The following is a 14,200-nucleotide window of genomic DNA, read 5'->3' on the forward strand; positions in this document are numbered from 1 at the left end:
CGCAAAACACTAAATGTTTATTGCAAAGTCTTTTAGTTTATTTCAATAATAACTAGTACATTTACTTTGGATTACGATAAACACATATTATTATTCACGTTCTATAATGCAAATAAGAACAACCACAAATTCATCAACCAACATGACACCGATGTTATATATATTGTTTCGGTTAAACTCAAGCAGGAGCCTTGGTTGGTTTAATATCCTCACCACCTGAGGTGGTACCTTGCTCCATAATATCAATAACCTTGGGCTGTTTCTTGACCTGAGCCAACTTAGGCACCTTGATCTTCAACACGCCATCTTCAAGGTGCGCCATTACCTTCTCCATATCCGAGTTCGCCGGAAGCCTAAATTGCCTCCAGAACTTGCCACTCGCCCTCTCCGCCCGGTGCCACCTCTGTCAGGTTGATAGTGTCGAGGTCTTTGGCAGCGATGTTGTTGAGTGGGCTTTGTTCGAGGATCTTGAATGGGTCAGCTAATGGCTCGGATGGAATAATGTCCCATAGAGGTGGTCTGGGACTAGAGCGTCTGTTTTTGAATGCTGTTAAAACGAAGAGAATGCTCGTCTATTTTTGGTTGTTTGAATGAATGTATGTATGTGAGTAATATTACTGCGACTGTGTGATCTATGGATTTCAGCTTGTTGGTTGATAAAAGGATTGTTGGGGTTATATGGATACATAGATAGAGATAGTGTTGGGGATTTCTGGACTATTCCTTTTTTTTTATACGGTGAGTTACGCGATCTGGAAGCTTCCAAGGTACACCACGTCATATCATAAGAATAACACAAACTTTCTCAATTCATAGATTTTTCCCTTATGCCAAATATTACTACGTGAAACATGTGAACAAATTTGAAATGCATGGACTGTTGAAAATTTTGAATGATAAATTGCAAACAGCAAGCACATCTTATTTCTAAATGCGGACTCATAATTCATCGAGCTACTTTTATACTTTTGAGGTTGGTTGACTATATTTAACTTTTTTTCTTTTTTATTAAGTTCAGATTTGATTTGATTGGCTCTTATTTAAAAGAGGATAATTAAACTAACTTCACATAATTGAAAAAAGTACATGAAATATCATTATAAATCCAAAATGAAAATACAATATAAATATAACTAATGTTGTTTTCTAGGAGTTTTAATCATATAAAATGTGTTAGCATCGTGGCGACGTGGACAGTTCGCTACCGGCGACGTCGCGAGAGCCGGTCCGCCTTCAGGTGTGCACCGGTTTACTCGTCCATTCTGTCGGCGATGCGCTCCTAGCCTTAGTTGGCCTGGTCGTGCCTCCGGCGTTGTTACTTTGAAGAAATTAGAGTGCTCAAAGCCCGTTAACGTCGACCCATTCTGTAAAGAAACCTGGAACGTTGATGTCGAGCGAGCCCGGTCCACCTCTCAAGTCATTTCACAAAGTCGGACTAGAGTCAAGCTCAACAGGGTCTTCTTTCCCGCTGATTCTGCCAAGCCCGTTCCCTTGGCTGTGGTTTCGGGGGCGAGGAGTCACTGTGCAGGGCCGTCTTTGAGGCATGGCAGGGTGGTCGACGGCCACAGGCCCGACACTCCGCTAGGCCTGAATTTTTTTTTTCAAAAAAAAATTATATATATTTTTATCAAAAACATGTGTATAATCAATGTTTCAACACAATTACATAACCACTAGCTTGGTCTAATGGTAAAGGGGTATGCATCTAACCAAAAGGTTGTGGGTTCTAATCTTATTTGAGACAATTTTAAGCTTACTTTTATACAGAAGTTTTTTTACACAACTTAAATTATAATCAAATAAGCCCATTTATAATTAAATTGTTTAAACCCAACAAAATATTTCTTTTACTTAAGGCTAAAAAAAAAGTTCGCCTTTGGCCCAAAATTTTTTTTATCTTTTCGAAGCCGGCCCTGTCACTGTGTCAAGCCGCAAGCGATCAAAAATCAGACGACGTTGCCGGAGTGATGATGATCGTCGACAGTCAGAAATCATAAGAGTTTGCATGGGCTGTTCATGGCTTGTGCAGTTGTGCTACCCGTTGTACGTAAATCGTAATTCACTAATTCCATTACTCTGGCCCATTATTATTATTATTATTATTATTATTATTATTATTATTATTATAAGGTTCAAAATTAAAAATATGCGCTTAAATAAATCATAAATCATTAGACATTTCAAAATTGGGCCTAATTTTTTTAAAGATGGGCTTAAAAGTTAAGACATACAAATATCGGGCATAATTGATCGTTTTTTTTAAACAACATAAAGATAACATATATTAAGACACAAAGATAAAACCCTCTAGCTAGACACTGAAGAGGCCCAAACATCTGAAGTTACAACATCAAACAAGAGCCACCAAACGAGTTAAACGCGACCCAACAGAAACTCATACTAAATTATATAAACTATATTAGTGTTTATTGTTAAATTAAGATTAACTAGGATTTTACACCCGCGCTTCGCGGCGGGGGCGGACCAATTTTGAACAGAAGGAAACATAGACACACCAGTAAAATAACTTATAATACAAAAGAAACCTAAATCTTAAATATATAATGCATTAATCTTAAACCTTAAAGAGCAGTGCAATGCCCTATAATAGGATAGTCCACAATCAATAGAATCAAGATGAACTGCAATGACTTTTAGAGTGTTCATAAATTCAAATAGTCCACTTCAACATTTCATCTGCATGACTAACAGGACCAACCATTTGGGCAACAACAATATCATCATGAATCAACCTACTAATAATCTCGCTCATCTTTGAAGCCTGACATTCCAGTGAAATATTTGAAACTCTTTCCTCAAGATGTTGTAGTTCCGTATGAATTCTTTTGTCCACTAAACTACTTTGTAATCAACATTATCATAAATGATTTTATGTTAGAAGCAATCCCATATACATCATAAAACCCATCCATCAATTTCTCATCATAGTTTAAAAACAATATTACTCTGCGCATACCAAAAACTATCATTAATGCTAACATTGTTCACAAACATTACTACTCTACCGATACCAATACTTTCTTATCAAAGTTCACATCCAAAATCCTTAAAATGTTTATATAATTGTGCTTAACATTCATATTGTAATAAGCGTACTGTACTTAGTTTTAGAAAAGACCAATCTTCTAAAAGTTTTATGCCAACCTAATTATCTATGTTTCTCTTTTCCTAAAAAGGTAAACAAACGCCACGTAATTAGCTATGAATGTCGAAACAAATCTGTCTTAATAGTGCTTAAGTTAAGACCAACTGATCATAATATACTAAAGAGTAACAAAATAAGCAATTTAGCGACACATAATTACTATAAAATGCAATAACTACTTATCTTACGAAGTCGTAAATAACAATGCGACAGTTGCAAATTCAATATCATAGTTAGGACATATAGGGTTTGAGGTGCGGAGAGAACCTAATTCTGTCCTACAAGGGTTGGTGATAGAGAAGGCGGATGATGTTGCAGAGAGAGTACAAAGGTGGGAGATTTAGGTTGCAGAGAGAGTACTAAAGAGACGGTGTATATGCACGCAATTGTGGAAAACACCAAACTATACGGTCCAATAGCAAAAATAACTGCCAACATTGGAGGTCGTATTTATTTGCAACCGTGTGACAAAGTAATTGGTTGAGTTCATGCCATTTGATCATGGGGCGTGAAACAGTTACAAGTGTCGTGACCTTAATACTTCCCTTCTTTAATCTACCGGAGATGAATACTTGCTTCAATAAAATGGTCTCTGTTTTTTTATAAAAATCGTACCATTTGATCCCTATATCAACCAAAAATTGTTTACTTGGTCAGTGCCCCAAGCATTGGTTCCTGCTAATCGTGTTACTATCCAAATGTAAACATTGTTTCGTAAAGAGTTGTGTCGCTCCTTAATAAGGATGCAATGGATCAATATATATAAAAACTTTCTTTGGTCTATTCTATTTTGGGTCACTTAACAAAAAAAAAATAAGAATTTGCATACTCACATTTCATTTTCTAAATCATCTGATCGAGATTGCATATATCCCATCAAAATATTTTAATATACAAGTGTTTGCACGATTCATATAAAATTATCCTAAGAACTATAACCAACGCCTTTAAAATCGAGTTGGACCGGCCTCCATGTTGTTTGCGTAGATTAAATTATGCCGCCCGGTTTTCAAAAAACCCGATCAAACCTAATAAAAAGGTCAATTTTTTTTCTTTTTTCTTTTTTCTTTTATTAAACTAAAACTATCAAATACCAAAAAAAGATGTACAACCAACACTTTTATTCTCATCAGAAAGGGAAAATAAATAAAAGTGATCACATTCACATAACAGCCTGGTGGGGATATTCAGTTTGAGCAGAATCTTTCCTTTTATAAGCATGCATGTATCCTCCCTTTTATAAGCATAATGTTTATATATTTGTGCTTTTATAGGCATGCAAACATGCTTTTACAATGATTGATTATTCATATTTTTAAACTCTTTTATTAGATAAAATTCCAAAAATAAACATTTACAAAAACGAATTTCAAGTTTTAGAAAAGAGAAGAATACCATTTTCACTATGCGAACCTTCGCATAACGACCTTGCCCTAAGGAATTTTCCCCGTTTATTAACATAAGTCCATGAATCCCACTTATATAACTTTTAGTGGATATTGACAATGAAAGATTTAAACTAGGCATTGTGTAAAGGTTGTCAGTTCAAACTCTGCGTCCACCCGAGTTTTCGTCACACCGTGTGTTACGTTAGAGATTTCTGCTCTCGTGATGACAGTTGATGGTATGGTTTCCCGGTGATGCAGCGGTGAAACGATAACGAAGATCGATTCACGTTGATTCTAAGAATAACCGTGAAGAACTTCACAAAACTTCCAAATCTCACCCAAAGGTCTAGGAGAAAATGAAGAGAAAAAAAGAAATTATTATCAAATTCAATTCTGACCATTCAGATTACATCAACATAATATAAATAGAGTTTCAAATATGAAATGGGCCATGGGCCAAACACAAACCCAAAAACAAAAACATAAAAGCTGACAAAAAAAACATAAAATGACCCATAACTTTATTTAGGAGTCGTTTCAGGGCTTCAGACAAGGGCCAAACCGCCGTGGGCTGTTTGCCACAATGTGCTCCTCGTCTCAAGCTTCGATTTGACTGGTAATAGGCCTGAAACGGAGCTTCGTAGGCCAAGTTATGCCCGTTTTCGTGGGCCACCTTTTGCTGCGCGATCTTGAGCCTCCAAATAAATAATAGCCCGGTCTTCAATACTTGAGCCCACATCACCCGGGGAAACGCCAAAACCAAACTTTGAAGTTAGCGACAACATAGTTTAGCAAGAGTGGGACACTAAAGCTCTGTAGATTTAAACAATACAACATCCTAAATACAATCATTGTTATAAAAAAATACATATTATATTCGGGTGGGGCCGGAAGTTGCCAGCTTTGGTGACAGTCACTTGGTTTGTTTCCGTTAAAAAACAAAAACCGACAGGTGTCCACTTACTAATCTAATCTTGTTAACGTCAACCCAGCAAACAACACCTTCTCTTCTTTGGATCGATTCATCCATCCTCATTTTTCCTTCATCGACCGGAAAACAGAGCCACTTGTAAATACTACTCGTATCACTCCTTAGCTCAAACTTTATTTAGGCGGATCGATTTCTGATTCGGTATGTATCCGTTAATAACGTATATGCTTTTCATTTAATTAATTGATTCAAATTTCGTTACTAATTTGTGAATTTGTTGGGTCAACAGATATATAAGTGTGCGCACACTCGATTTTTAGGGCTATTTTTGTTTGACTTTAATTTGATTATTATACGATGGCCGCTCCACCTGTCAGGGCACGAGCAGATTATGATTACCTTATTAAGCTTCTTTTGATCGGCGATAGCGGTAAGTTTACGTTAATTTATTAACCGGTTTAGTTTCATATGTGAATAGTTTATGTGGTTGCAATTTGTATGCTAATGAAATTGGTAGCTTGTGATTGTGGTGGATTTAATGATTTTAGGTATTTTGAATGTGGTATTTGTACGGATCTAGGTCGATTTGGTGCGTTTTTTTTATAAGATGGCGCGTTCTTTGGATTGTTTGTTGTCTTGATCATTGAATTGTTGTTTGTGTAATATGCTAATGTTGAGTTCACTAGTGTTTTTATTAGCTGTAAAATCAGCTTGTTGGGTCAAAAGCAGTTGCTTGATGATTGTTGATGTCGCGTTTGTGGCGGGAAATCTACTGTAAACTTAGTTTTCCAATTGGTATGTTGTTATGCATGATGTGCGTCTGTGAGAGAGTGCGTTGTAGACAGTTTCTTGCTAATGCTGCTGGTTTTGCAAGAGATGTAGAGACACAGGCCGTAGGATGTATTATAATAAATATAACATTGTTGGTTTGGTTTGACGCAGTTGTCACGAACACGTACAGTAGTATATATGAAAGGCAATATATGGGGAACAGTTTCCATGTTAAAAATGCACTTTACGTGAATTTAAAGTTCAGATTAAGTCTATAGATACTTTCATTGAACTTTTGAATTAGTTGGAACACTCCTAATATGATGTTGTGTGAAGTAATAATTTAGAGCCCACGGATGCGTAATGTGTTCGAGAGATGTAATTGAGGGGTTTAGCAAGAACTACAATAGAGGACGGGGCATTACGTTGTTGGCCATGAAAATCACACAAAATAGTCATGAAGTTTTCTAATTATGACGATAGGTTTGATAGATAACATTAATATATTGTAAGACTTTATACGTTGTGGAATCTTGGACATACTAGATTAAGAAAACAATAATGTTATTCTAAATAATAACCAAATAATTGCTGGAAATAATTGCATTGATGATAGTTACCTGAGTTGTCCATGTTAGTCCTACCAAACAAACGAATATAATTTTACCCGAAAGTATAATACTTGCTTTATAAATTGTATTTTTTTCTCTTAGTAATTTGGCCATCTCAATAACTACAAGGGAGAAAGCTAGTTTCTTTACTCTCATAACTTATCGCAAGGGATATTTTTCAATATTGCTTGGGTTCGCATAGTGAAAATGTTATTCTTCTCTTTTTATAAAACTGGTTAGAATACCTTGGGAGAAATAAGTGTTATGAAGAAGTAATGCATATAGAGTGCAAGGTCGTTAGGGTTTGTCATGAAAGCCAGTGGGTTATGGTCCTTATGGAGCTGTCAGTTAATGTAAGCATGATGTTTGAAGATTCTTTTTGACTCTGATACCCCTTGGCATATCATAGGAAGCAAAGTAAATATAATGGCAACGTATCTTTACATTTCTTTATGTTACACACTTGGAAATACATAGTTACAGATTGATCATCTTAAAATCATATTAATGGCACATTTTTTGTCTTTCAATTTTGTTCAAATCGTTTACCATCAACAAACAATAACGATTGAGATGTTAACATTCTGTTCATCAAGGTGGTAACTTTCAACTGTTAATGATTGTTGATGACTTGATGGTGATAACAGTTGAGATCTATAATTGGTATATTTCATAATTTCTGAATGTTATTTTTTAGAATTTTTTTAATGTCTGTCCTTTTCTCACTTATCCTTTCCTTTTCTTGCAATTATGTATCCTGATGAAGGATTTATTTTCTTTCTATTTTTTTCATTATTTTCTTATAAAATGTAGATCAAAGACCCCACTATAATAAAGATTGTTTTTGTTGACTCTTATCTTTTTTTTTACCCCAACATTATCTATAAAGTATGTGGACCACACCATTTATATTATCACTATAAATACCAAGTTACCAACCATCACATGTACTTGATACAAAATTACAAACAATCCTAACTACATGTGGAAAGTAAGAATAATTTCAACCTTTAATAAATGAAGTCCATTTTTTTATTATAGCAATTTGTACTAGAGTTTCGTTAATTTTGCCATAATTCCCTGATATCGTTTTCCATGCCTATGTTATACATAAATTCTATAATATGCTTCATATGGACTGTATTCTACCATCTGACTTCTGAGAACATTGGGAAAATTGTTATAGTCACTCTTATTCTTCATTTTTTGGAACAAATTTTTGTAGCTTTGATGTGACACTGCATGATAATATAAACACCTGAGCTTAGGTATCATTATTTGCATCACATGTGAATATTTCCAATTCTTTCCTTCATTGGCAGGTGTCGGGAAGAGTTGCCTTCTTTTGCGTTTTTCTGATGGTTCTTTCACTACTAGTTTTATCACTACCATTGGGTGAGTTAACTTCATAACTACTACACGAACAGTTGTTTTATTTTTTGTAACATTTTATATACTAAGCTTGTGATACAGTATTGATTTTAAGATAAGAACCATTGAACTTGATGGCAAGCGTATCAAACTCCAAATCTGGGATACAGCTGGTCAGGAACGGTTCCGAACAATCACAACCGGTAAAGTTTCTAAATGTTCTTTTTAGTTGTTATTTTTTCTTATTTCTTGTCGTAATGCCATGTAATTTACACTTTTACCCTCCAAACTCCAGCTTACTACAGGGGAGCTATGGGCATTTTGCTGGTGTATGATGTTACAGATGAATCATCTTTCAACAGTAAGGTTTCCTCCCCTCAACCCTAATATTACGAAACCGCCACTTATGTATTTCATCTTGCTTCCTGATAAGACATAAGAAACTGGATTCGCAACATTGAACAACATGCTTCTGATAATGTTAACAAGATCCTGGTCGGGAACAAGGCTGATATGGATGAAAGCAAAAGGGTATTTCATATTTGTTCTTTTTTATGATGCGAATAAGATTTTTATTTGCCAAGAAAACTAAAAAGATAAAAACTTTTTATCATATTTTACTGTAGGCTGTACCAACCGCAAAGGGGCAAGCACTTGCTGATGAATATGCATTAAGTTTTTTGAAACTGTAAGTAAATCCACATACATATTAATGTTCTAGTTACTTTTATTTGGGATTACGATAGTAATCACATATCATTATTCACGTTCTATAATGCAACATAAAAACAAACAACCACAAATTATTCATGATCAACAAACATGTTATAGTTAAACTCAAGCAGCAGCCTTGGTTGGTTTAATATCCTCACCACCTGAGGTGGTACCTTGCTCCATAATATCAATAACCTTGGGCTGTTTCTTGACCTGAGCCAACTTAGGCACCTTGATCTTCAACACGCCATCTTCAAGGTGCGCCATTACCTTCTCCATATCCGAGTTCGCCGGAAGCCTAAATTGCCTCCAGAACTTGCCACTCGCCCTCTCCGCCCGGTGCCACCTCTGTCAGGTTGATAGTGTCGAGGTCTTTGGCAGCGATGTTGTTGAGTGGGCTTTGTTCGAGGATCTTGAATGGGTCAGCTAATGGCTCGGATGGAATAATGTCCCATAGAGGTGGTCTGGGACTAGAGCGTCTGTTTTTGAATGCTGTTAAAACGAAGAGAATGCTCGTCTTTATCGCCATTTTTGGTTGTTTGAATGTATGTATGTATGTATGTGAGTAATATTACTGCGACTGTGTGATCTATGGATTTCAGCTTGTTGGTTGATAGAAGGATTGTTGGGGTTATATAGATACATATAGTGTTGGGGATTTCTGGACTATTCCTTTTTTTTTATACGGTGAGTTACGCGATCTGGAAGCTTCCAAGGTACACCACGTCATATCATAAGAATAACACAAACTTTCTCAATTCATAGATTTTTTTCCCTTATGCCAAATATTACTACGTGAAACATGTGAACTAATTTGAAATGCATGGACAGTTGAAAAATTTGAATGATAAATTGCAAACAGCAAGCACATCTTATTTCTAAATGCGGACTCATAATTCATCGAGCTACTTTTATACTTTTGAGGTTGGTTGACTATATTTAACTTTTTTTCTTTTTTATTAAGTTCAGATTTGATTTGATTGGCTCTTATTTAAAAGAGGATAATTAAACTAACTTCACATAATTGAAATAAGTACATGAAATATCATTATAAATCCAAAATGAAAATACAATATAAATATAACTAATGTTGTTTTCTAGGAGTTTTAATCATATAAAATGTGTTAGCATCGTGGCGACGTGGACGGTTTGCTGCCGGCGACGTCGCGAGAGCCGGTCCGCCTTCAGGTGTGCACCGGTTTATGACTTACATTGTCCAGTTCATCTCTTCTATCTCCAGCCTTTGAATTCCTTTTCTCGGTAGCTTGCTCCAGTTCCGACCAAATATGAGACCCGATCACACTCGAAGACACCGACGTCGACTTTCGACTATAACTCGAACCTCTACCCTTCTCCAACTTCTTAGACTCCTCTTCAAAACCTTCACTATCATCCACACCTCCATACATCCTCTTCTCTTCCGGAATCCCAACAATATCCCCCGAACCAGCCTGCATCTTACCACCACCGTTCCCGATCAACGAGTTCTGAAAATCTATCGAGAAACACGCTTCGCTAAGCTGAAAACTTTGCATGGAAAGATCTTGATTGTGTGGTAGATTAGAACTCCTTGTTAGCAACTCCATCAACTCATCTTGTCGCTGATTACCCATCGTAGAACCCGTCACTGGAACCGGATGATCATCATCAGTAGGTTGAGCCAATCCTTTATTAGTAAGAACACATGAAAGATGAGCATCAAATTCACATAAATTACAATGGTACACCCATCCACTGTAACTAGGCTTATCACACAGATCACACTGGAAATCGTAAACTGGTACGAATTCGATGTTAAGCGAGTGTCGATGCAAAGAGGTTTTCATCGACAAAGGCGCGGCTAAACATAAAGTATGGTAATAATCTATACATTTGGAACAACGGTAGTAAAAACCCTTGATAGGGTTTTCACAACTTTTGCATGTAATGGGAACTTTGGAAGGTGTAGGGAATGTTTCAAGGGTGAGGTTTTGGTTCGGGTCGGATGGATGAGTGACATTTTCGGGCATACTAAAGCATACTTGATGAAGGTAAAAACCACATAATTTGCACCGGTAGTAGAACTTTCCCGGGGCGATGGGGTGTTGGCAGCCGGAGCAAATGGCGTCATGGTGGGGTTTTAGTTTGGTGTAGTCTAGGGAATGATCGTGGCTGAAATGGTGGAACCTGAGCTCGTCTTTGGACTGCATTTTCAATGGTTTTGTTGAACTTGTTGTGATGCAATTTACTATTGGTTTGGGGCATTTGGAGATAGGTTTGTTGGGGTTTGAAAATGATAGGATGATGAGTTTATTTCAATGTTTTAGGCGGCAATTTGGCTGAGTTTTTGATGCAAGGTCAGCCTTCTTTTCTTGGTGTGAAAAGTATATTCTTTGTGCATTTGTGCTTGGACGGCTTTTGGATGGTTTTTGTGTGTTGTCTTTTTCTTCCAAATTTGGTGATTACGGTAGCTTGGAGTTGGTGAGGTGGAGTTGAAATGACAATTAAACCACAGAAACAAGGACTAAACGATACCATGAAGAATCAATGTAAGGTACCCACCTTAGTTCGTTATACCACAATGCTATGGATGGGGCAATTACTCCATTGATCTAAGGGCATATATGATTCACATGAATTCAATGGAATTCAATATTGGAATTGGAATCTAGATTCCAACTCTCAAATTGTTTGGTTCACAGACTTTGTTGGGATTGGAATGTTAATCCCATTGTTGATTCTTTTGGTTAGCAAATGAATTGAAATTGGAAATGAAATTCTTCAAATTCTTTTAACTAAAGGAAATCAAAATTCTTCAAAATTCTTTTAACATGTGAAGGAATTCAATTTAAACAATTGAAATCTTTGACCGGACAACGATGTCGCAACCAACACGTAACTTTTTGACCCGACCCGGCTTGCCAACGACTCGCAACATGAGTGGTGTTTGTGTATGTTGGGCTGCAAACGTATGGTGGGCCGATGTTCTAGAGGAAGAATTGTGACTATGGCCCATGCTAAGGTGTGTGTTAAAAGGGAAAATATTCGTCTAAGAAAGAGTATGTATTTAGTGTTAAGGGCTCGTTAAATGGGAAGGATGTTCGCCAAAGGAAATTTATTGGTAGAGGTGGGCCCTCTTTGTTAACGGAGGATAGTAGCACCAATAACCTAAAAAATCGGCCAAGCAGCCCAAAAATACACGAGTAGATTGAGTTGAGAGTTTATTTGGCTGGGTGGCAGACAAGTAAACTCTCACCTCAATCCATTCATGTATTTTTGGGCTACTATCTTATTCTTAGCTATCGGTGATACAATCCTCCGGAAACGAGGTGTTTAGTGGGTATGAAATTGTGTAGATATGTAGCATGTAAGGCTTCCACCCAAAAAATGGAAGTTGGGCACGAATGTAACATCTCAAGTTTCGTCGGTATTTAAATGAATTGAGTTTAATGAAGTATAAAAGATACATGTAATTATCTAAAGTAGGAGGGAATAAGTGTCATTAGATGAAAAGTTAAACATGAAGCACTACTCTCTTCCTATAAATGTAGCCACCATTCTATTCATTTCCATCATTGCCTCCACACCTCAAGAAAACACACACTTCTTCATTCTTAACCCAATTCCTGTTTTTGAGAAAACCACCCACAAAGACATGATGATTCCCGAAGATCTAACCACCGGATCGGTCTCAAATATTTACAGAGTGTTCATGACATGTAAATGAAGATTTCCACAAATCAGATCCTTGATCAGAGGTCGGGAAGTCTACTTTTTATCAAGGAAACTTTAACAACAAAAATGGAGTTCTTCGGCAAATCTTTCAGTTTTCCGGCGATTGTAGCGGCGAGTTACGGAGGCGACAGTGGGCGGTGCTGGTAGATCTCAGTGACCCGGTTGCGTGGCAGCTTGAATCACTCAATTCTGAGTTCGTTTGATATTGTTTTGGTCTATTCGAGTGATTTCGAATATAAATCTCAAAGGTACGTTTTTATTAAAAAGGTTTACTTTTCGGGTACGGATTTGCATGAAAATAGATAGGATGATAGAATGTGCCACTATTATTGATAAAGTGATAAACTTGTGAGTAAACGGGTTAGTTGATTCGTTTGGGGTAAAACGAGTAGTGTTCGGTTCGTGAAAAGGACGGGTAAATGAAGTCGGTTTTGCATCAAACTTGGTAGGATGGTAAATCGGGCCTTATTATGTGATTTTTGTCGAAAGGTCAATAAAAACATTTATAAAATTCCTTTACTAGCAAGGGCAAGCAAGGTGTCGAATCCATAGTGAATCAGTGGGAAATGCTAATTAAATTCATAATTTATAAAATATTAAACTAAGTGAACAGACGATGTCAAGCGGTTTGAAAGATTTGTTAAGAAAATACAATGTTACTTTGATTCGTAAACAGTTAAGAGGAAATAACCAATCTCCAGGTTTCAGGTTGTGAAGCAAGTTGGACAAGTAATTAAACCTATTTGGAAATCTCTTTGTTTGAATTTATAAGCAAAAGACTAAATATTTGGCTCTGCTGATTGTCAAAACTTAATCCAAACAATTGGCACAGCTGAATAGTAATCTAATTGATTACCAGTTTTAGGTATTGATGAGTAAAATCAATGCTATGGTTAATGATAAACGGGTTAATGGCGATAAGAACTTAATCCTAAATGTTGATGACCTCAAACCAATTAACTGATACAATCTTAAGCATTCAATTACGAAAAACTGTTTAAGCACACAAACAAACGTAAAGATTCAACTAACCGAATAATTAACCAAATCTAAATCCAATATTAAGGTTCAAAATACCAAAAAGTCTAACCACAAACACAACCCTACACCCGAAGATGGTCACAGAAGCTTAGCCTAGCATAAGCATCTTGGAAATCTTGATTCTTGGTTGAGATGATGAGAACATAGATGATTGTGATGAGTGGTAGGTGTTAGGATGGTGAAGAATGGCCCCAAATTCATATATTATGGGTTCCGTAACTCATTTTCTAGCCTCGGATACGCCCGTTTTACTTTTGGTGCGCACGAATCACTTTCGAACATCATTTTCTTTATAAGATCTTCATTCCGACTTCGTTTTCCTCCCCGTTTGCGGCCACGTCTTCGTATTTCAATTCTGTATCATATAATGTATCATTAATTTCATTTCCACCGCACATAAATTCTCCAAATTAGTTTCGTTAAGCTCTGATCACCTGTAAACATTAAACCACTCAAAGTACTCGCGTTCGAAACATATGAACAAATAAAACAC

General features: G+C 36.5%; 1 protein-coding gene across 1 annotated transcript; it reads left to right on the forward strand.

Moving 5' to 3' along the window:
- The first annotated feature begins 5,627 nt into the window (after positions 1 to 5,627).
- LOC143555721 (ras-related protein RAB1BV) lies at positions 5,628 to 8,930 on the forward strand. The gene is made up of 7 exons (XM_077045226.1): positions 5,628 to 5,686; positions 5,775 to 5,915; positions 8,190 to 8,262; positions 8,341 to 8,441; positions 8,534 to 8,599; positions 8,672 to 8,769; positions 8,865 to 8,930. Exons 2-7 carry the CDS (start codon positions 5,843 to 5,845, stop codon positions 8,928 to 8,930), a joined length of 477 nt encoding a protein of 158 aa, XP_076901341.1. The 5' UTR covers positions 5,628 to 5,686; positions 5,775 to 5,842.
- Positions 8,931 to 14,200: the final 5,270 nt, after the last annotated feature.

This window comes from Bidens hawaiensis, unplaced genomic scaffold, assembly GCF_021521415.1.
Source record: "Bidens hawaiensis isolate Kalapana, Puna unplaced genomic scaffold, B.hawaiensis_p1.1 tig00018272_1, whole genome shotgun sequence".
Classification (NCBI taxonomy): Eukaryota; Viridiplantae; Streptophyta; class Magnoliopsida; order Asterales; family Asteraceae; genus Bidens; species Bidens hawaiensis.